The 23,474-nt window shown below is 43.8% G+C and overlaps 1 protein-coding gene across 1 annotated transcript in view; it reads left to right on the top strand.

Annotated features, from left to right (window-relative positions):
• SWAP70 (switching B cell complex subunit SWAP70) overlaps window positions 1-23,474 on the top strand; it is an 87,559-nt gene that overhangs the window by 58,224 nt on the left and 5,861 nt on the right. The window contains exons 4-11 of the mRNA XM_033928451.1: window positions 269-496; window positions 4,883-5,029; window positions 6,486-6,594; window positions 9,192-9,373; window positions 12,838-12,945; window positions 15,540-15,706; window positions 21,542-21,740; window positions 22,392-22,491. Of these exons, the coding sequence (XP_033784342.1) occupies window positions 269-496; window positions 4,883-5,029; window positions 6,486-6,594; window positions 9,192-9,373; window positions 12,838-12,945; window positions 15,540-15,706; window positions 21,542-21,740; window positions 22,392-22,491 (1,240 nt within the window). The remainder of the gene's footprint in view (window positions 1-268; window positions 497-4,882; window positions 5,030-6,485; window positions 6,595-9,191; window positions 9,374-12,837; window positions 12,946-15,539; window positions 15,707-21,541; window positions 21,741-22,391; window positions 22,492-23,474) is intronic.

Genomic DNA, 23,474 nt, shown 5'->3' with positions numbered 1-23,474 from the left:
CCTATTAAGCTAATTGCTTTCACCACATTCTCTGGTAACAAATTTCCAGAGTTTAAACTGCACATTAAGGGAAGAAATATTTTCTCTGGTTTGTTTAAAATCTGCCACTTACTAGCTTCATTGCATGCTCCCTAGTCCTAGTATTTTTGAAAAGAGTAAACAAACGATTCAAATCTACCCGTTCCACACCATTCAGGTTTTTTTTATAGATCTCTTCATGTGTATTTTTTTGTTAAATAAGCTCTTTTTTTTTTGTCCCCCTCCACAGATCGAATATCTACTTAAAAAGCTAACGGAAGCAATGGGTGGGGGCTGGCAGCAGGCACAGTTTGAGGATTACAAAGTTGGCCTTGATGCCAGGCAGAATGGGCTGTCTGTCTGGGAGCTCATAGAGCTAATTGGAAGTGGACAGTTTAGTAAAGGCATGGACCGGCAGACTGTATCGATGGCAATTAATGAAGTCTTCAGTGAGCTTATATTAAACGTGCTTAAACAGGTAAGTCCAGGTGGCATGAGATGGATAATACAGCTCTTTCCTTTATTCATATAAAATTTTTCCCCAAGTACTTGAACATTTGTACAGAAGTCAAAAGAAATACTACACCGCAGGGAAAAAAAAAAAATTACAAAGCAATGCAAACCAACCCCAAAATTCATAACCTTACCAAGGTGGATCACTAAAGAATTGATTAAACCTGCTTTTCTGTTGTAAAAATCTGCACCAACTAGAATGGCACTTTGCATGATTCCACATAAGAATATAAGATTTACCGCTGATGGGTCAGACCAGTTGTCCATCGAGCCCAGCAGTCTGCTCATGCGGCGGCCCTTAGGTCAAAGACCAGTGCTCTATTTGACTCTAGCCTTACTTGCATATGTTCTGTTCCAGTAGGAACTTATCCAACCTTGTCTTGAATCCATGAAGGGTGCTTTCCCCTATAATAGCCTCCAGGAGAGCATTTCAGACCTCCACCACTCTCTGGGCGAAGAAGAACTTCCTTACGTTTGTACAGAATAACTTCTAACTTAAGCGGAGTGCCCTCTCGTTCTCTTCACCTTGGATAGGGTGAACAATCTCTCTGTCTCTACTAAGTCAATTCCCTTCAATATCTTGAATGTTTTGATCATGTCCCCTCTCAGTCTTCTTTTTTCAAGGGAGAAGAGGCCCAGTTTCTCTAGCCTCTCGTTGTACGGAAACTCCCCCAGCCCCTTAACCAGTTTTGTTGCTCTTCTCTGGACCCTTTCGAGTAGTACTATGTCCTTTTTCATGTACGGTGACCAGTGTTAGATGCAGTATTCCAGGTGGGGGGGGCGTACCATGTACCATCCCCCTTCTTAATCATTCCTAGCATTCTGTTTGCCCTTTTCACCGCCGCTGCACATTGTGCGGACGGTTTCATTGACTTGTCCACAAGTACTCCCAAGTCTCTTTCCTGGAGCCTCTCTCTGAGTATAGCACCGGACATCCTGTGTTCGTGCATATGATTTTGGTTACCGACATGCATCACCTTGTACTTATCCACTTTGAACCTCATTTGCCATTTCGCAGCCCATTCCTCGAGCGTATTTATGTCCCTTTGTAGGTCTTCGCAATCCTTCTGTGTCCTCACTACTCTGAATAACTTTGTAGACAGACACTCCATTCTTCAACATGTGGGTAGTCAATCCCTTCTTGCGAGAATTCATGTAGGGAGCTTCATTAGCATTCTTTTGTTCCACTTCCCATCCTTCTGGGCTGTCCAATTCCTCAGTTCGTACTAAAGCAGATGCTCAGCCCTGGAGAGGAAATAGAATAGGGAGGGGTACAGGGACACTCCACAAGAGACATGTCTTTTCTGCTCATATCATTAAACATATAACAGATAAACAAATTTAGCCATTTGCAAGGTGAAAAACAAACAAATCACCAACTCGTAACTTTTAGGTGCACCTATTTAGGCTGGCTAAAACCAGGCCTAAATGGGTGCACGGGTCAGTTGTATTCTATAATAAAGTGCATAACTTTTATGAATGCCCAAGATCTGTCCCAGGCCACACCCCCTGTTCAATTTTGTGCATGGCAGCTGGTGCATACTTAATAGAATCAAGCTTTCCAAGTTGTACATGTATAGGGTTGCCAGATTTTTTTACTTTAATAAAATCTGGACCCCCCCTAGACCCGCCCCCCCAGGCACGCCCAGTTCCACCCATCCCTGCCCAGTTACACCCCAATCCTGTCTTAGCCCTACCCCCCCACTGCCTGTGCTCATCAGACAGGAGAGCATCCGTGCATGCGTAGATGCGATGTGATGCCCTCTTGCCCAATGCGATTTTGAGGAAGCTTTTCAAAGTGCCGGGTTTTGAAAAGTTGTCCGGACCCTCGGACATGTCCTTGAAAACGTCCTGGAGAAATCCGGACGTTTGGTAACCCTATGCATGTAACTTTTAATTAGTTTCAGTTAGGAGCAATTATGAGGTGGTGCTAATTATCGACACCGATTTGCATGCACTACTTAAGGCGCCATATACAGAATTTGGAGGCTAACTTTAAAACCAGTTATTTTGAGTGCATAAGTTTGGGGGGTTTTTTCCTCTCTGGGTTAAAGTATGTGCGTATGTTTGAATTTTCAGAAGTATGAACATCAGCGCAAACCCCTCCTCAATATAGTGGATAAACTTAGACAGGTTATGCATTTACCCTTTCAGGCAATTCAGTAATGGGTTCCTTGTGCATGTAAAGTACTGTTTACTCTCTAGGGCAGGCTTTGAAAGTTACTTCTGAAATGATTTGTTTATGACTGTCGAGGCCTTTAAGTCCGCTGCTCAAATTTATCAGTACTCTCTGTGAGAGGTTAAGTGTAAAAATAAAACATAGAAACATAGAAATAGACGGCAGATAAGGGCCACGGCCCATCTAGTCTGCCCACCCCAATGACCCTCTCCTACCTATCACTGTGAATAGATCCCACATGTCTATCCCATTTGGCCTTAAAATCAGGCATGCTGCTGGCCTCAATGACCTGAAGTGGAAGACTATTCCAGCGATCAACCACCCTTTCAGTGAAAAAGAATTTCCTGGTGTCCCCGTGCAGTTTCCCGCCCCTGATTTTCCACGGATGCCCCCTTGTTGCCGTGGGACCCTTGAAAAAGAAGATATCTTCTTCGACCTCGATGCGGCCCGTGAGATACTTGAATGTCTCATAAGAACATAAGAACATAAGCAGTGCCTCTGCCGGGTCAGACCACAGGTCCATCCCGCCCAGCAGTCCGCTCCCGCAGCGGCCCAAAACAGGTCAAGACCTGTCTGAATCATCAGAAGGGGCTCCCTTGCCACCTTGGTTTCCCATTTAAGTCCTGCCTTCCTATTGAAGTCCTAGCCCTCCGGTCTTGCACATGCACGACCAGGTTAGTTTATACTCATTACCTGATTAACTTCCTATACTTGTGTTACATCCCAGCTCCTCCCTCAGTATCCCACGATCCCTTTATCCCTCAGGAATCCATCCAATCCCTGTTTGAATCCTTGTACCGTATTCTGCCTGATCACTTCCTCCGGTAGCGCATTCCAAGTGTCCACGACCCTTTGGGTGAAAAAAAACTTCCTTGCATTTGTTTTGAACCTGTCTCCCTTCAGTTTCTCAGAATGCCCCCTCGTATTTGCTGTCCCCTTCAGTCTGAAGAATCTGTCCCTATGCCCCTCATGATCTTGAAGGTCTCTATCATATCTCCCCTGAGCCTCCTTTTCTCCAGAGAGAAGAGCCCCAGCCTATCCAGCCTCTCGGCGTATGAGCAGTGTTCCAGCCCTCTTACCAATTTCGTTGCTCTCCTTTGGACTCTCTCAAGTACCGCCATGTCCTTCTTGAGGTGCGGCGACCAATACTGAACGCAGTATTCCAGATGTGGACGCACCATCGCTCGATACAATGGCATGATGACTTCCCATGTTCTGGTTGCTATGCACTTCTTTATGATGCCCAGCATCCTGTTGGCTTTTTTCGAGGCTGCTGCGCACTGTGCAGATGGCTTCAGTGATGCATCCACCAGCACACCCAAGTCTCTCTCGAGTCTGCTGTCTCCCAACAATACCCCCCCTAATTTGTAGCTGAACAACGGGTTCTTTTTCCCTATATGCATGACCTTGCATTTGTCCACGTTGAAGCGCATTTGCCATTTGTTTGCCCAGTCTTCCAGCTTGTCCAGGTCCCTTTGTAGGTCCTCACACTCCTCCCTGGTCGTAACTCTGCCTCACAGTTTGGTATTGTCTGCGAATTTTATAACCTCACACTTTGCCTCCTTTTCCAGGTCATTGATGAATATGTTAAAGAGTAAAGGCCCCAGCACCGATCCCTGTGGCACACCGCTCGTGACTCCCCGCCAGTCAGAATATTGACCCTTTACTCCAACCCTCTGCAGTCTTCCCGACAACCAGTGCTTGATCCATCTGTGCACATCCCCTCCCACCCCGTGGTTCCACAGCTTCTTAAGTAGCCTTTCATGTGGCACCTTGTCGAAAGCCTTTTGAAAGTCGAGGTAAATGATGTCTATGGGCTCCCCATTGTCCACCCGACTGCTTATTCCCTCAAAGAAGTACATGTCGATCATGTCACTCCTCTCTCTGCATTCCTCGAGTGAGTAGAGCTGTAACTTCTCTAGCCGCTCCTCGTACTGGAGGTCCTTGAGTCCTGAGACCATCCGGGTGGCCATTCTCTGGACCGACTCTAGTCTCAGCACATCCTTACGGTAATGCGGTAATACTTCCCAAAATGTAATTATGTCAAACATGGATGTTTCTTTTGTGAACAAACTAAGTAGAACATAAGAGTTTGATGTCCGGCAGCCTGAAATACCTGGGAGGGTTACAGAAGAGCTTTTGCGCTTAACTTCTTTGGTTTCTTTTTAACAGGGTTACATGTGGAAAAAAGGCCACAAAAGGAAAAACTGGACCGAGCGCTGGTTTGTGCTGAAACCCAGCCTAATCTCGTACTATGTGAGTGAAGACCTGAAGGACAAAAAAGGAGATATTATTTTGGATGAGAACTGCTGTGTGGAGGTAAAACATTCAGAAAAGGATTTGGAGAATTTCTTCTCTCTTCCGGTTTAGTGAAGCTAAAATGATCCGTTTCTCGTGGTCCTCTTAGGGACATGAGTGCGTGCGCTTTTTGTTTATGCATTTTCTCTTGTTTCTTTGGGTGTTTGGCTGAATCATGAACTGGGCTCAAGATTTAAGTGTGACGAGATTTATTCAATATTGTACTGTATAACCACTCCCCCACCAACTCGTCGCTCTCGTCGGTGAGAGACCTTTGGCAGGGGCGTTGCTCTAGGGCTCTTTCTGGGCTCTGAAATCACTAGTGGAGTAATTCTACATAATTCACCAAAACAGGTGTGAAACAGTGGTTAGGTGCAAAAGTGCCCTTAGACGCTATTATCTAACTGAGCACCTAAGTGTTCTCCATGCATCACTGCAAAGGTGGCATTCACCTGGGAGGGGCATGAGTAGGACATGGGGATGCTCATTGATTTCTGTACACTTTATAGATGTCCCACATTTACTTCTGCAAATGATGTATTTAAGGTGCGACCGTTTATACCAGCCATAGACATTGTGTAAGTGGACGCACCTAAAGTGTGGCACACAATTTGAGTATTTAGGCTAGAATTCTATAACAGATTTGGTGTGCCCAAATTTTTCTAAGCTGCAGTAAAAAGTAGGTTTTTCCTGCTAAACTAAGGCCTTTTTTTTTTTTTTAACCTGCAGCTGAAAAATGGCTGATTTTCTGTTGCCCTTAAAATTACCATGTGAGCACTTGCCAACAGCTATTTTGTAGACAGTAAGGGCCCTGATTCTCAAAACAGTGTCCCGATTGTAGGCGGTGGTAGGCATCCTATCGCCATCTAATGGACCAATCGGGACGCACTTTTTTTTTTAATCAAGTGAGTGAACACCACATACAATGTAGACGTCTGACTCGTGCCTACGGAAGTACCTATGGAACCGAAGGCTGGAGTAGGTGTGGCTTATACTAGAAGTGGCCTTAGATGTCCATAGGTACTTCCGTAGGCGTGAGTCAGACGCCTTAAATGTAGACGCTGGCCTACATTTAAGACGTCTGTACAAAAAATAGACGTGATTCTGGACGTGTTGCCTACTGGTGATTAATACACTATAGGTGCCCGTTTTGCAGGTGCTTTCTGAGGCAAGTGCCATTTCCAGAATCTGATCCCTACAGTTATCAATCAACCACTAGGTGCCCTTTATAGAATCCCGCCCAGCGACGCCTAGTTTGCTGTTTCTTTCAAGTAATGTCTATAAAATAATATTCAGGTTAACAGCACCCATATCACTTTCTTAAGCGTCTAAAAAACCAATAGCTTTAGGTAGTGGTTTTTTTTTTAAATTTCCAACTTGCAGACTGATGAATACCTAATATTGAAGATTCAGTGTGTCCATGTGAAGGTCTATTTATCGGAGCAAACTTTTTTTTTTTTTGTTGTTGTTGTTCTAGTCCTTGGTTGACAAAGATGGTAAGAAGTGCCTTTTTCTTGTGAAATGCCAAGAGAAAAGCTTCGAGATCAGTGCATCAGATAAAAAGAAGAAGCAAGAATGGATTCAAGGTAACTTGTAATAAAAATACATCCTTGTACATTAATTTTAGGCCCTGTCTAATCTGCTCTGTCAAGATGTGAGGAAGAGACACGTGTACATACGTACCTGGTGCAAATTACGAGGGTGCCAGCTACCCAGGTGGAAGAGGGGGGGGGGGCCTGCTTCCCTTCGCTTCAGAGCAGTAATTCTCAATCCATTCCTCAGAACATACCTAGTCAGCCAGGGTTTCAGCATATCCACATTTAATAAGGATAGGATATGCTTGCATACAATGGAGACAGTATTTGCGCTGTATTTTCACATTTCAATTTTGAGATACCAATATAAAATATCTAAGCAGTTAAATATACATACACTTCATTATTGTTAACTGCTTTTCCTCTCCCCACCCTAGTCTCTCTATAGATTGAGAGAGAGAACACATAAGTAGGCTCAGTGGCGTAGTAAGGAGAGGACTACCTTGGGTGCCGTCTTGGTGGGGGTGCCATCACCTATCCGACCCCCCCCCCCTCAGCTCCTTCCCACTTCTCCCCCACTGCGCGCATGCCTTCAGGTCACCCCCACAGTACCTCTAGTTCCTCACCAGCGCAAGCAGCAGCTCCAGCCTGCTCCTCGCACCGGCCTTGGCGCTCCTCTCTGATGTCACTTCTGGGACCCGCGACTAGGAAGTGACGTCAGAAGGAGAACCAAGGCTGGCGCAGGCAGCAAGTTAGAGATGCTGCTTGTGCCGGGGAAGCTAAACGAGGAAGGAGGAAGAGAAAGGGGAGTGTGCGCTGTGGGAGGGCGGAGAAGAGAGTGAGTAGGGTAAGGAGGCTGCCACCATCCCAAATGCCTCCCATCCTCGCAACACCACTAAGTTAGTAATCAGTTATTAAGCATACAATGCTGATAACTTTATCTTGGGCTAGATGCCTTGGGCGTCTGAGCCAATCAGGGCCTTAAGCTCCTCCCTGTGTATCACATGGTGCACCGGGGAGGGGAAGGCCCATCATTTTCCATGTGCAGGCCTTGGAGCTGGAGGGACCGTGCTTCCTTCCAGCTCCCAACATCTCCCGAAGGGGGGGGGGGTTTCGGAGAGTGGGGGGTGTGGTTCACTGGAGCATCGGGTGGCAAGAGGGAGTGGGCATCCCTCCTGCCTTTTTTTTTTTTTCCCCAGGAGGCAGTGGTGGAGGGGAGGGGATGATTGGGAGGGGGGGGGGGATCTGTGAGTAGTCATCTTTCCTGCCATTTTCGCTGCCTTGGGGAGGTTGCAGTTCCGATTTGTATGTGTGTGTGTGTGGAGGATTTGTTGTGGAGGGCTGTCATCGGCATGGGGGGATTTTTTTTTTTTTTATGGGACAGATATTTTGCATGTGTAACACACATAAAATGTCTGTGCCATTGAAAAAATCTGAAAAAACCCAAGACAAACCTGTTGGGTAACACAACCAACCAGTTTTTTCTGATAACTAAAACCCCTGTTTTTTGTTTTAGTGGGATTTTTTTTTTTTTTGCATAGCCAAGCGATGTTAGTGCATCAATCGCTTGGCTACTTTGCATGGGGTTTTAGCTAATTTGCATGGCCGGATCAGAAAATGGACGATCGAGGGGGAGAAAAACACACGGTGAGCTCTTTTGTGTATCGGGTCAGTAAAAGCAATCGTTGCTAAAGCTGTGAAAACAGGTTTAGCGATGATCACTGACTTCAGTGCATTTGGCCCTTTGTCAGTTGTATTGAATGGTGGTGGGTTTTGTCAAAGCATGTATTTTGCCATGGTGTTTAATCACTGGAAAATCAGTAAACATGCGTATTCAGTGTGGCTTTCTTGAAAACCAGACTGGCAAGGTGTCTTGAGGACTGGGTCAAGAAGCCCATCTTTGAGGCATGCACTTTAAATGTGGAACTCTGACAAATCCCCTCGCTTCCACTCCTGCTTTGGTTTTAAAGTCTTTTATCCAGCCTTGATGGGACAGCATCTTGGAACGAAGCGATTTTCCCTAGCTAAATGGCTTTTAAACTTTGTTGTCTTAGCACCTTATTTTTTTAAGCCCTCCCCCTCCCCCAACCCTTTAGACCAGGGGTGTCAAAGTCCCTCCTCGAGGGCCGCAATCCAGTCGGGTTTTCAGGATTTCCCCAATGAATATGCATGAGATCTATGTGCATGCACTGCTTTCAATGCACATTCATTGGGGAAATCTTGAAAACCCAACTGGATTGCGGCCCTCGAGGAGGGACTTTGACACCCCTGCTATATAGACATAGAGGGGTCCTTTTACCAATGCACGTTAGCTGTTTTAGTGCATGCTAAACACTAATGCGTCCATTATATTCTATGAACACGTTGGTATTTAGTGTGTGCTAAAACGGCTAGCACACCTTAGTAGAAGAGGGGGAGAGTGAGAAAATAAATCTTAGGGCCTTAAGAGTACAGTTTTAACTTTGCATTCTGGCTGTGTTGGCTTGTATCCAGAAATGGCTGTGTATTTGGAGAACTTTTCTTTTGATGGGGGAAAGGTTGTGCTCCAGTGTGCAGAATAAATCCCAAATTATTATCACCACTTCATTTGAACTGATTTTCATACTAATCCCACCCCCCTTTTTGTAATGACGAATGATTGTCCACAGCCATTCAGATGGTTATAAACCTGCAAAGACTAGGCAGTGCTCCGCCCCACAAGGAAGCGCGCCAGAAGCGGAATGAACTGCGCCAGAAGTTGCAGGCTGAGCAAGAGGAGATGGAAAGGCAGATGCAGGAGCTCCAGATAGCCAACGAGAAGAAGCAGCAGAAGCTGGAGACCATGCGGCAGGTGAGAGGCCGACAACGTCCATGATAAGACAAATGTTCATATGTCAAAAGCGGTACACCGTCAAAAACGCGGAGGACAACGGGACGCCGACACTTGAGCGCAGGAGAAATACGCACCGCCGCTTCTACCGCTTTGAGGCCTTCCATTTTGCGTTCTCAGTGGAGGTGTGTGTGGGGAACCCCCCGACTACAGTTAGAACTCTTCGCGCTCCCGTTGGGGGGGGGGCCCTTGGGGGACACCCCCCCACTACACTGAAAACTCCCTTTCTCCTTCCCGTTTTCGGTCTTTGGGAGTTTTCAATGTAGTGGAGGGGTACTCCACTCCCCAGTGGGAGAGCAAGGACTTCTAAGTATAGTGGGGAGTACTTCTCATACCCCACTTATACCGCAAAAGGGAAGGCCTGAAAGTGGCGGAAGCGGCAGCGCACATTTGTCCTGCGCGCAAGTGTTGGCATGGGACTGTTGGCACGCCATTGTCCTCCGTGGTTTTGATGCATCACCGTCAAAAGCACTTTGTAGTCTAGTGAAATGATGATTCAGTTTGCATTTTATAAATGCACTTTTGGGTCTTTAAGTTGCAACAGAATCTTGGTATTTGAAATGCAGCTATCTGAAAGGAAATATCAATTATAGGAACTCTTGTCAACACAAACTGAAAAGAGCGAATGCATAAATGATACAACAGTTGACTTTAGAGATCCAGAAGAGACACTAAATACTTGGGTAGATTAATATGGGCAGGTGTTCTGTCAACATGTAAATTAGCAATTTCATTAAAGCTGATCTTGTGTTTAGGATTTATTATTCAGAAACAAAAGACCTGCTCAAACCTTGTCCCAAGTCTATAATTTCATGTCCTTTAACTGGGATCCAGGACAGGGGCCAAATCTAAAATTGCATAAGTAAAGGCACAGAATCAGGAGATTCAGTGTAAATAAGCACATTTTATGTACCAGAGAAGAATTTTCCCGATATCATCAATCCCTTTTTTAAAAATTTTTTAAAAATTTATTGTAAATCTCCTATTTGCAGTGACGACATGTTCGCAGATCCTGCCACTCACATGGTTTCTAGAAAGAGAATAATAGAGAGGCAGGCAGGAACTGGGGTAATGCAGTAAATGATAGCAGCAAACGACCCTCATGGTCCATCCAGTCTGCCCAACAAGGTGGCCTGAGTTGTGCCCGCCATTCTCTATGGGCCCCAGACACCCATGTCTGTATCAGTATGGCAATTTTTATGTGCAGTATATGACAATAAAATGATCTACCACATTGGAGTTGTTGAAACCTAAAATGTTTCACACCATTTGCGGGACTCTGACCATTGAAGTCAGTCCGGCATCAGCCTCAGTTCCTGTAATGTGTCTAGATTTATTTTGGGGCTGGAATGAGGCCCTCATCACAGCTAAATTATGCCCTGTATTTAGTCCTAGAACAAGGAATCTTTATCAAATGTGATTCCTACTGTGATGCTGTCTAGAGAATAACATGGTGTCAAAATTCATCACCGTTCCCGTCCCTGCGGATAACTGCGGGAAACCATCTTCATGTTATTCTTTAAGGAGAGAGGGAAGAATCAGAGTATGAATGGCCTCAACCACTGACCCTCAAGCTTTGCTTTGAAGAATGCTGGTGTAGAAGGACCGAGGTTGAAACAGACACTACAGAATGACAGTCTCTGGTATCCAGAGCAGATATTGTGATGTCATAATGCCTCATTCCACCAGTGCCTAAGAGCTAATCACATCAGTGATGTCACAATGGCTTCATTATCCTTGGCTCACATAAGAATCAGAGAATGAATGGCCACAACCACTGACCCGCAAGCTTTGCTTTGAAGAATGCTAGTGTAGAAGGACCGAGGTTGAAATAGACACTAGAAAATGACATGGGATTATTTCCCGCAGTTATCCGCGGGGACAGGAACGGTGATGAATTTTGTCACCGTGTCATTCTCTAATGCTGTCCTAAATAGTGATTGGAACCAGTTCATGACTCATAAAATGGCTGGAACAAGTTGGAAAGTTCATAAAGGCAGGCAGTAGGTGTTGGAGCCTTGGGACTCACTGCTTATGGGGGAAATGCTGAGCTTTCTGGACCTACTGATTTTGGTGGCTGTTTAGATAATTATAGGGCTTAGCAGTGAGATAAGGTGGATGTTTGTGACTGATGGGTATCGGATTGAATATGGGAACTTCCTTGTTTGGGAAGTTAAAAAAACAACTAATGACTAAAGCTGACAGACAAGGTGTGGTAGTCTAGAAGCAGTCAACATGAGATTTTATTTGGGAATGTTTAATATACCTTTAGGTAGTTTTACAGTAAAATAAAATACCAAGTTAAGAATAGAAGTTAGAATCATAAAAATGAGAGACATGGGAACAAACTAGTTAGAGGAAGGATAAGGAGTAGAGAAAGACACAGGAACAAATTTTTTCCCCATCCCAGAAGGAACTCAATTTCCCCCTCCCTGCGAGTTTTGTCACTGTCCTTGCCCCATTCCTGTAAGCTCTGCCTTAACCGCACAAGCCACGAACACTTATGATTTTAAAGTGTTTGGGGCTTGTGCAGATGAGGACAGAGCTTGCAAGAATGGGGCAGGTAGAGGAAAAGAACTCACGGGGATGGGGAAAAAATTGTCCCCATGTCATTCTCTAATAGGGAGTAAAAGCAGAAGAAGGAGGGATGGAAGATAAAAGTGCACATAGAAGGGAAAGTAGGAGCCATCAACCAACCAGGAGACATGGAGTTCAACTGTAATCTGGCGTGGTCTAGTGGTTAGAACTAGAGAATGACACGGTGGATGTTACCCGCTGCTAACCCGCCAAAATGGTGGAGGGGGGAAAGGTACTCACTGCAGGTATAGGGACTTGGCCATCCACCTTCTTGTGGAGCGGTGAATGGCCTTGTCCCCGCAGTTAAGGGAGGGAACGCGCACGGTCACCTCCCTCCTTCTACCTACCCACCCGAATCTATCTATCTCCCTCCCTCCTCCTTACCTTCACGGTGCTTTAAGGTTTCAGTCTTGTTGAAAGCTGCCGGCACGTATGTGCAGTCACGCATGTGTGGGCAGAAGCTTCCCCTCTGACGCAACTTCCGATTGCGTCAGAGGAGAAGCTTCCGCCCACACATTTTACTGTAAACTTAACTTTTTCCCTAAAAACAGGGAAAAAGTGAAGTTTTCAGTAAAATGTGGGGGCTTACAACCCCCCAAACCCCCCACAACGTGGCGCGATCTCTATTAAGTAAAGTGGGGGGGTCCTCCCCCCCACACACCCCCGTCGGAGCCCTAAAAACAGTAATTTTCTGCGGTGCATGCCTCTGCGCTGCGCTCAATTGTCTGGGCGCGCCTTTGTCCCGGCGCACTTTTGACCTGACACCGACTCGCTGGACATTTTGTAGTGAACATTCTATTGAAATTAACCTTCTGTAGCTGTAACTTTCCCCTTCTCTTTTTTTAAAGCAATTAGAAGAAGCAGCATCTCGGGCAGCAGAGGAGGAGAAGAAACGTCTTCAAACGCAAATGGAATTACAGGATAAATTCAAGCTGGAGCTTCAGAAGGAGCAGCTGGTAAATGTTTTAGGTTTCCTTGCTCCGCTGCCTTGCTTTGGATAGAGTCCAGCCCAAAGTGGCTTAACAAGACACACAAATATAGCTCGGGTGAAATATCTGGGAATGGCAATACAAGCTTGGAAGGTTTGGATAGGTTCCTAGAGGACAAAGGGATTGAGGGGTACAGATAGAAGTAGAGGTAGGTTATAGGGATAGGAGTAGAGGTAGGTTATAGAAATAGTCAGGGACCACTGCTCAGGCAATAGGCCTGATGGGCAGCCGCGGGAGCAGACCGCTGGGCGAGATGGACCTCTGGTCTGACTCAGCGGAGGCAACTTCTTATGTTCTTATGTGCTATTCATTGTAAATGTTTTGTGCCATTGTGATTCATTGGTCATAAGGAGATGGTGACATTAGGTTTTATCTGCTGTTACTCATTATAACCACTTTAAAATCCTAAGTTAGGAAGTGACTCACTCACCCGCTGTGAACTTTGATATATGGTTAAAGACAAATGATTTCAGTAAGGTTTAAGGATTGACAGATTGTGTATAAAGTTCTCAACCCATTATTAAAAAGTCCATGGAACAAATTTGCAAGCAGCTGTGTGCATTGTAAGCCATTGATTGAAAAATTATAGCTATAACAAGGTGACAACAGTAAGGAGCATATTAAACTTTATTGCTACTAATACTTTAATTTCTTAAGATTCTTTATTCATTTTTAAAACTTCAATTGTGCACAAAAGATGATGCATTTACATAAAATATTATCATTACACCACAATATACTTAATAGAATAAAAACAAGACTTATTTTCTCCCACCCACTTCCCATTAACCAATATCTCATAAAATTATTTGCAATCAACCCTTCTATACTTCTTAACAAATGCCAAATATACCCCCCTCCCCGGATGGTCATGTTTTCCTCAGTTATACAAATAAATCAATCTTATCAATATTTAGTTAATGGTTCCCAAACTTCCATAAATTTTTTTTATATCCCTTCTGAATGGCCCTAAACTTTTCCATTTTAAAGACATAACATAGGGATTCCCACCAGAATGAATAATTTAATCTGTCCCAATTTTCCCAATTCTTTAAGATAAGCTGCATGGCAACTCCTGTCATTATAAACAAAAGTTTATTATTTTTTTTGCCGAAATTTGACTTTTTGCCCTCATAGATGTTCCAAATAAAATGGTATCATGATAATGCCACTGGATTTTCTAATAAATTATTAACCCGATCCCAAATCGATCTCCAGAATTTTAGTACTAATACTTTAATTTCACTACCGACTTTTTTTTTTGAAAAGTGACTCCTTCAGGGGCACACCTTTTTATTTGTTTTTATTAATTACAAATTGTTAATTGCATTTACAAAGATTTACCCAAGGTGTAATGTACAGCCTGACAATAGTGAAATGACAAAATGTAAACATTTATCAGTGATCTAGAGATGGGAATAACTAGTGAGATAATTTAAATTAGTTGATGACACAAAGTTGTTAAATCGCAAGAGGATTGTGAAAAATTACAAGAGGACTGTGTGAGATTGAGAGATTGGATGTCTGGTTATCAAAATGGCAGATGACGTTTAATGTGAGCAAGTTCAAAGTGATGCATGTGAGAAAGACGAAAGCCGCGGTAGTGAGTCTTACGCATCAAGTTCTGAGTTATATACAAATCTGACTTTAGAACAGCTTTAAAAACGTAACTCGTTCTTAACCCAGGGACTGCCTATATAGGAATAATCAAGCCATTATGACATCACTGATAAAGATGGCTCTTAGGCATTGATGGAATGAGGCATTATGACATCACAATGTGAGCTCTGGAATGTTGCTAAGAACATGGTCGCGGCTTCATTTGATTTCACTGAGCAGTATTTCCAGTGGCCTAGACTCCTAAATTTCTCCTGTAGCAGATTCAGGAATGATATATGGCCACATTAAGAACAGTGTGTGGTTGTGCATGCTGTACCTTAGAGAGAACACTGGGCCCTTTTGTCAGCTAGAAGCAGAAGTAAGCAGCAAGAATCTTAAAATCTACAAGTTGTGAATTACATACAAATCCGACTTAAGAACAGCTTTGAAAACGTAACTCGTTCTTAACCCGGGGACTGCCTGTATAGCAAGTTCCAAATAAATGATCCGGTCTGCTGATCTACATGGTCTACCATCCCTTTCTTTCCCTTAGAGATTCTATATGCATGTACTTACTATGTGTTAAAAAAAATAAAATAAATGTAAACTGCTTTGTACTACAGAAAGGTAGTGTATATCGAATCCCATTACCCTTTTACTCTGCTGGGACAGGGAACTTCATAGTGTTAGCAATGGAATAGGGAATATGGAAGAAGGTAAGGTTCATACTGTATTATTGGGAAAGCAGAAGATAGTTTAATGATAGGATACACAAGGCAAAGTATGGTGTAACGAGGAGAGAGGAGTAAATAGACTGGACTGGATGGGGATGATTTGACTGGTAGAACTGTTTCTGTAGTTTGATACCTGCTCTCTAAGGTGATGAATGTTTAGAAATCCAGGAACCACAAAATTTGGCTTTACAAACTATTAAACTTTTTTTTTTTTTTGGCAATTGTCAGATCAGACTACAGATGGAGCAACAAGTTGCACAGAAATCAACTGAGCTAGAGCAATATTTGAAGAGGGTGCAAGAACTTGAAGAGATGTACAAACGTCTTCAAGAAGCGCTGGATGATGAGAAACAGGCACGGCAAGACGAAGAGACAGTCAGAAGGCTTCAGGCAAGGTACTGGTTTTCCCTAACGTTGGTACTAACTAATGGGGGTCTTTTACTAAGGTGTGCTAGCCGATTTAGCGTGCGCTAAATGCTAACGTGACCAAAGAACAAAAAAAGAAGGAGCAAAGCCTCGAAATGCTATGGACGCATTAGCATTTCGAGCACCTTAGTAAAAGACCCCCTAAATTTGGACTTTTGTGTGTACTGTGTGGAAACATGTTCTCGCAGGAAATTCATACTTATTACCTTCTATGGCAGTGGTCTTCATTCATGTTTGATTTTTGCCTGCGCCTCAGTATTGAAAATGTAATAGTGAGACAGCGCCTCCTACTGGCAGACCTGTAGGTGGAGGATTCCTGCATAACTCAGAGGGAACAGTGATCCCCGGAGGTTCAAATATAAACCAAGAAAGAACATAGAGCAGGGGTCTGACAAAATGTTTTCCAACCAACAGAAGAGACTTATTTAAACTCTTTGACTCGACTTGCATACGTCTGTGGGCAGATGTTTACATTAAAACCTTGAGAAGCTGGTTTTGTTGTTTGGAGTTTTATCAAGATTTTTGATTTGAGTAGAGCTGAATTTCCAGGTTGTATAAGACACCGTGACTCCTGAGGCAGGCGGGTTTCCGCGTTAAAGCATTTTGATTGAATAAATCTCTTCTGTTGGTTGGAAAGCATTTTTTTCAGACTCCCCACTTTTTGTTTGTTCTTGGTTTCTGCATAGGAGTTACCCCTTTTGCCCTTTTGGGTTTTTTCTTAAATGTAAACGAACCATAAAGAGGTAGGAAAAAAAAAACCCCTTGTAGATACAGGAATCCAGGCAGAGGATGATGTACTTGGGAGAAGAATGTCCACACAAAAGCACAGTGAGCAAATTTGTTCTCGCATGAATGCATTTTATATTGCTTTTTATAAATTAAGAATGGGAACGAGTTTTATAGATTTGGCTGCTCCTACTGCATTTCTTCCTGCATGCTAAACTTTTTATGATAGCACAGTGCACATTAGTGATGCAAGTTTGAGATTATTCCAGCCGGAAAGCTGAATTTGTACACAGAGCGGCTCAACAAATAGCAGCTTTGTGGAAAGGATCGAGGGTTTCTTTAAAATGGTTCTGGCAAGGAACAGGTTTGACGTCAGACACCAGGAAAGAGAAGCTAGCAAAGCTGGTTTCCTTTATAAAGGAAATGTGCTTCAAAATATATTGTCAGCTCTTCCATAGAGCCAATGAAATAGGAAAAGTGAACAGAAAGGGACATTTTTTGTGATTGGGTTTTTTTTTTTTTTTTTACGTATCCACATTAATTCTTTTGTATTAAATTCCTGAAAATTATCTGGTTTCTTCTAGATGTCTGGAAAATCTGGTTCCATATTTTAATGTTTTAAACATCATTTAAGTATTATTTTTATTTATTTCTAAAATTTATAGACCGCCTATCCCTAAACGGTTAACAATAAAAACATTCACAGTAGTTCCAGACAAAATACATAAAAATCATCTTCAGTTACAGCATAATCAAATATTATCAGCATCCTTCAAAATCTGAGGCAGCAGTGTATTAGCAAACTGTGCTACATTAAATCATCTTGATCGTAATTCAAAATATCCAGACTAGCTTGCAACACAAAATCAGAAAAAGGCCTCAACATGTAGTTCGGTCTTTAACATTTTTCTAAACTTTGACCGGTCAGAACAGGTCCTCAGGATGCCGGGAAGATGGTTCCACAACTTCGCTCCTGGCATGGACATCATTGCAGTTCTAAATTTAACATATCGGACAACATTTTCCTTCAAAGAGGTCAGTCTCATAGTACCTTCTGACCCCAATGTCCTCCCCGGCTGATACACCTCCCACAAATTCTGATAGTTCGCCGGCACGTAGCCAAACAAACTCTGAACTACTGATAGCATCTTAAAACGAACCCTTTGAGCAATCGGTAACCATTGCGGTTTCTTCAGCACCGGAGTAATGTGTTCTCTGCGTGAAATACCCAGAATCAGCCTAGCCGCTGAGTTCATCAATTGCTGTAATGCTTTACATTTGACCTTCACCAAGCCCAAGTAAAGTATATTAAAGTAGGTCATTGGTGAGGCCCCACTTGGGAGTATTGTGTTCAGTTTTGGAGACCGTATCTGGCGAAAGACGTAAGAAGACTTGAGGCGGTCCAGAGGAGGACGACGAAAATGATAGGAGGCTTGCCCAGAAGACGTATGAGGAGAGACTGGAAGCCCTGAATATGTATACCCTAGAGCACAGGTGTCAAAGTCGGTCCTCGAGGGCCGGAATCCAGTCGGGTTTTCAGGATTTCCCCAATGAATATGCATGAGATCTATGTGCATGCACTGCTTTCAATGCATATTCATTGGGGAAATCCTGAAAACCCGACTGGATTGCGGCCCTCGAGGAGGGACTTTGACACCCTTGCCCTAGAGGAAAGGAGAGACAGGGGAGATATGATTCAGACGTTCAAATACTTGAAGGGTATTAATGTAGAACAAAATCTTTTCCAGAGAAAGGAAAATGGTAAAACCAGAGGACATAATTTGAGGCTGAGGGGTGGTAGATTCCGGGGCAATGTTAGGAAATTCTACTTTACGGAGAGGGTAGTGGATGCCTGGAATGCGCTCCCGAGAGAGGTGGTGGAGAGTAAAACTGTGACTGAGTTCAAAGAAGCGTGGGATGAACACAAAGGATCTAGAATCAGAAAATAAGATTAAATATTGAACTAAGGCCAGTACTGGGCAGACTTGCACGGTCTGTGTCTGTATATGGCCGTTTGGTGGAGGATGGGCTGGGGAGGGCTTCAATGGCTGGGAGGGTGTAGATGGGCTGGAGTAAGTCTTAACAGACATTTCGGCAGTTGGAACCCAAGCACAGTACCGGGTAAAGCTTTGGATTCTTGCCCAGAAATAGCTAAGAAGAAGAAAAAAAAAATTTACATTAAATTGAATCAGGTTGGGCAGACTGGATGGACCATTCGGGTCTTTATCTGCTGTCATCTACTATGTTACTATGTATCATATGGGAAGGAACATCGGTTTCACTCAACAACTGTGCATATCCACCCTGAATCACCCGGAGGACCTGTTTTCCCATGGAAAGAGTGCAATCTAAACATAAACACCTAAGATCACAATCTCTAACTTTCAGACTTATACCATGGACCAATATTTTGGTTGGAAGGTTCTCTACCTCATCCTCACTCACAATCATTACTTCCGATTTTCCAACATTCAGTTGCAACCCATGATCATCCATCCAATCATTCACACATTTCATATACTTATTTAGCTCTTTCCCAATTTCCACCATTCCATTCTCAATGGGGAAGAACAACAAGATGTCGTCGGCATAGAATCTATAGTGTGGAGCTTCTGTTTGCTCTTGTTCCTTGAAACACAGTCTAAGTGTTAGGTCATTGGGAGGGGAATAAAAACTTAAAATTGGTGTGCCACAATGTCTGAAGCACTTTCAGCTAAAATATTTTAGGGAAGCTGAATGCGCATAAGGAATACTGAAGTGGTTCTTGAGCATATCAGACTGGAAGCAGGAGGGCCTTATTTGCCAAGGGATCCTTTTAAAAAGTGACTCCAGAAAGTATTTCTTCACTGAGAGGGTGGTCGATCATTGGAATGAACTCCCACGGCAGGTGATTGAGGCCAACAGCGTATCAGATTTCAAAAATAAATGGGATATTCATGTGGGATCGCTAATGAGGTAAGGGCAGGGGGTGGTGAGCAAAATCAAAGAGAAGGGTCAATAGAGTGGGCAGACTTGATGGGCTTTGGCCCTTTTCTGCCGTCATTTTTCTATGTTTCTAAAAGGTTTCAACTATGTGGGGAAATCTCTCGTCTTCAGATTCACCAAGCTCTGGAATAACCTTACTGCCCCACTAAGGAATCTGGGCTCCTTCCAACTATTCTGAAAGCACCTGAAAACTAGGCTATTCACAAAAATGCAATACTCTCTTCCCCCCCTAAACTCATCCTCCTACCCCATTATGCTGTTCCTTCCTTACATTAAGCTCTTGTAAACCACGCCGATCTCCATAATTTTAGCGTGGGGAAGGATAGTTTAAGTTTTTGGGTGGATCTGGTGGAATCAGGGAGTTCCAAGATAGTGGAATTAGGGGAGGGAGGATGCCGTGTAGTATCTTAAAAGCTAGGCAGGCGCATTTAAAGTGAACCCTGGAAATTACTGGAAGCCAGTGAAGTTTGGACAGGAGTAGGGAAACATGATTGTGTTTGCTTTTTGCCAAGATCAGCCTGGCCGCAGTGTTCTGAATTCGCTGAAATCTTTGAAGACTTTTTTTTTGGTTAGACTTAGATGGAGTTACAATAGTCTAGTCTAGAGAGGATGATAGATTGTATAAGGACGTCAAAATGTTGTTGGTGGAAGCAGGATCTCACTTTCCTCAGCATGTGGAGGTTAAAAAAGCATGACTTCACCAAGGAGTTAAGATGGTCATTGAAAGAAAGAGAAGAATCGATAATGATGCCTAGAACTTTGCTTGAGAACTCAAGCTGCAGTGTGGAGCTAGAAGGCAGTGAAATGAGGGTGGGTAGGTGTTCTAATTTTGGGCCGAGCCAGAGTAGTTTCATTTTGGATTCGTTCAGTTTCATTTGTACTGTGAGGGGCAAGGATTGGAGTTTCGTTATGCATGCTGTTATGTTCTCAGAGAGGTTGGTAAGGTTCAAGTCTGTCTCGAGGAGGACAAGGATGTCATCAGCATATGTGTAGAGTGTTTCAAGGGGAGATAGTTGGAAGAGTTTCAGGGAAGACATATAGACGTTGAAGAGAGTAGGAGATAGAGGTGATTCCTGTGGAAATCCGCAAATCAGTTTCCAAGGGGAGGACGTGGTGCCCGTTGTGTTAACTGTGTAGGAGTGGGATCGTAAGAATTTCAAGAACCACTCTAAAACTGTGGAGTCAATGCCTATCTCGGAGAATTGATAAATTAGAATATCATGGTGGACAACATCAAAAGCTGCAGAAAGATCGAATTGTAGTAGGACAGCAAATTTATTACGAGAGCTTATTACGAGAGCTTCTTCAGGTGTGAATGTTGCCATTCAGGTGTCAAGTGTGAATGTTACCATTAGCATGTAACCCCAATAATATACATTTAGACTTACTATCAAATATGACTAACCCACCCAAATTAAGTTGGCTACTCACTGACTGGTTCTATCTTCAGTAATTCATATTTAATAAAAGGAGGAAAAAACCCAAGTGCTCCAAGAAATAAGGTATCACTTTTCGTAGATATCACTGGTCCAATAATTTACTTAGCTGAATCTGGGCAATGCAAGCTGTGCTCACTGTGGAGCACTTGAAGTCTTTTCCTCCTTTTATTAAATATGAATTAGTAAAGATTGAAGCAGTCAGTGAATAGCCGCCTCACCCCCCCCCCTTTACAAAGCCATAGCATGTTTTTTAGTGCTGACCGCAATGGTAACAGCTTCGACGTTCATAGAATTCTTTTGAGCATTGGAACTGTTATCTCCATGGCCAGAGCTAAAAATCGTGCAATAGTTTTGTAAAAGGGTTAATTTGTGTGGGTTAGCCATCAGCATGTAGCTATAACCAAAAATTAGTACATGAGCTCCATTTTGTAGGTGGTAAGGGCTCATGTACCAACCATGCTCTAATCAGTACATGCAACTTTTTGTGCCTACTCTAAACCCCCCCCCCCCCCCCCAGATATCAAATATTTTTTTTAGTGTGTAAGCACATTTGGAACTTACCGTGGGACCCCTAAACATATCCTGCAGTAAGCCCTTAACAGTATACATCAAACAATTAGCGTTACTTATCCTGAACCTGTCTCTTCCCTGAAGACTGCTGGAAGAGGAGTCGGCAAAGCGAGCTGACCTGGAGAAATGGCACTTGCAACAACAGAAGACCATTCAGATGACGGAGGCAGAGAAAAAGGAGCTAGAGGACCAGTGGCTCCTGAAAGAGAGAGCGCTAGAAGTAGCCATGCAGCAGCTGGAACAGCTGGAGACCGAGCGCATGGAGGCACTGCTGCAGTATGAGGTGAGGGAAATGTCGGTCAGATGCCTTTTGTCTCTCCTTTAAGGGCTGCTGATGGGGGCATCAGCCATTGCGATAGCCACTGGCGTATTGCGGGGAAGGGGCAGGCGCCCATCCCACTCCTTCTCAGCTCCTCCTGCCGCACATGTGCACCCCTTCCCTTCTCTCATACCTGTTTAATTTTTTCCTGCTTCTCACGTCGGTGTCTCTTCTCTCTGACGTCACTTCCGGGCCCCGCACCTAGTGGCATTAGAGGGGTATCCAACACGACGCATTGCAGCAAGTTCATGCTGTTGCCTGGAAAATTAAAAAGGTATGGGGGAAGGGTGGGACCCATGCAAGGTGGGGGAGGGGTGCCACTTCGCTACGCCACTGGTTATAGCCAGTATTTTATATCTAGAACAAAACAAAATGTAATACTTAATATCAGTTGGAGATTTGGTGTACTGACTCCGTAGCCCTGGCTGTGACTGTTTGTCTTCTTGAGTTCTAGCAGAACCAGGTTAAGGCATATCTGACAGGCTCCCCTCCCCCAACCCCCAGAGGAGGTTAATTGTTACATGGATTGTGTGTAGGAGATCTTGGCCTGGAAATTGAGGCAGTTAAATTCTTTTACACATCGTGAACTTTAACCAGTTTAATCCTTTATTTTAGGAAGTGAAGAAAAAACTGGATGTGGCTGCCAGTAAAACAAAGAGCTGGAAGGACAAAGTAGCTTTGCAGCACGAAGGGTTAATTCGATTAATACAACCAGGTGAGATGAAAGGAGCAGGGTAGGGGGTGAAATGGAATTTCATTTTCAAGGGGGGAGGGTAGGGTGAAGAGGGGCTGCCTGAATTTGGCCCCTCTGCCCTGTTTTGGCAGTACTACAGGGCATGGAGGTTCACTGTGGATGCAGGGAGCTCGGGATTGCTGGAGTGGTCATGGATCTTGCAGTCCGCTGGCTCCCACCCCCTCTGATCTCAACTTCTTGTTCTGGGGTGGAGAACCAGCACAGCTGACGGCTGTGCACATAGGAGGGGGTGCTCCATCCACACTGTGCTCCAGGGAGGAGGGTGGGTGGGTTAGTCACATCCTTCTACACAGCCAGATCAAGCATGATATCAGAAAATGCCCATTATATGAGGGCTTGCGATAAAGACTTGTCTGCCTTCCCAACCTCAGTGCTGTACCCATGCTCCCACCACCCCAGAGCCATGGTGGTATTGGCCCGGCAGCCCCGGGTGAATCCATTTGCTCTCCATTGTGCTGGAAGAGAAGTCCTAGCATTGGTCCTTTTTATCCAAAAATTGATTTTGTAGTGCCGAGGAGCCTATGGGCTGAAAGATAGAAGGACCTACCCCTTTCACTATGAAATGTACTCGTTTGGAAAGAAGTCGTCGTCACTAACCGTTTATTTTTAGCCATTTTCTTTTCCCTTTGGTTAAGATTGGTTGAGATGTTGGTCGGTGAACATCTGAGTTGTATTAGGTTGCTTGAGATTGAATTTTGATATAGGAAAAGTTATTGCTATTATTGTCAGGCAGGTATTTTATTTTGATTTTATGCTGAATATGATGTATATTGTTGTTGGTTTTTTTTGTAAGATGTCTGAAATGTCAGTGAAATACTATTATGTGTGTGCTGTTGTACTTCGCCTTGAAAAAGGCGGATTATAAATAAATAAACCATGACCATTAATGTAACGCTGTTCGTTAAAAACCCTAAACCGTCACCTGTGGAATGTCTAAGCACTGT

This window comes from Geotrypetes seraphini, chromosome 19 (genome assembly GCF_902459505.1).
Source record: "Geotrypetes seraphini chromosome 19, aGeoSer1.1, whole genome shotgun sequence".
Classification (NCBI taxonomy): domain Eukaryota; kingdom Metazoa; phylum Chordata; class Amphibia; order Gymnophiona; family Dermophiidae; genus Geotrypetes; species Geotrypetes seraphini.
Note: the sequence above shows the minus strand (reverse complement) of the source record. Positions and strands in the feature narration are given on the sequence as shown.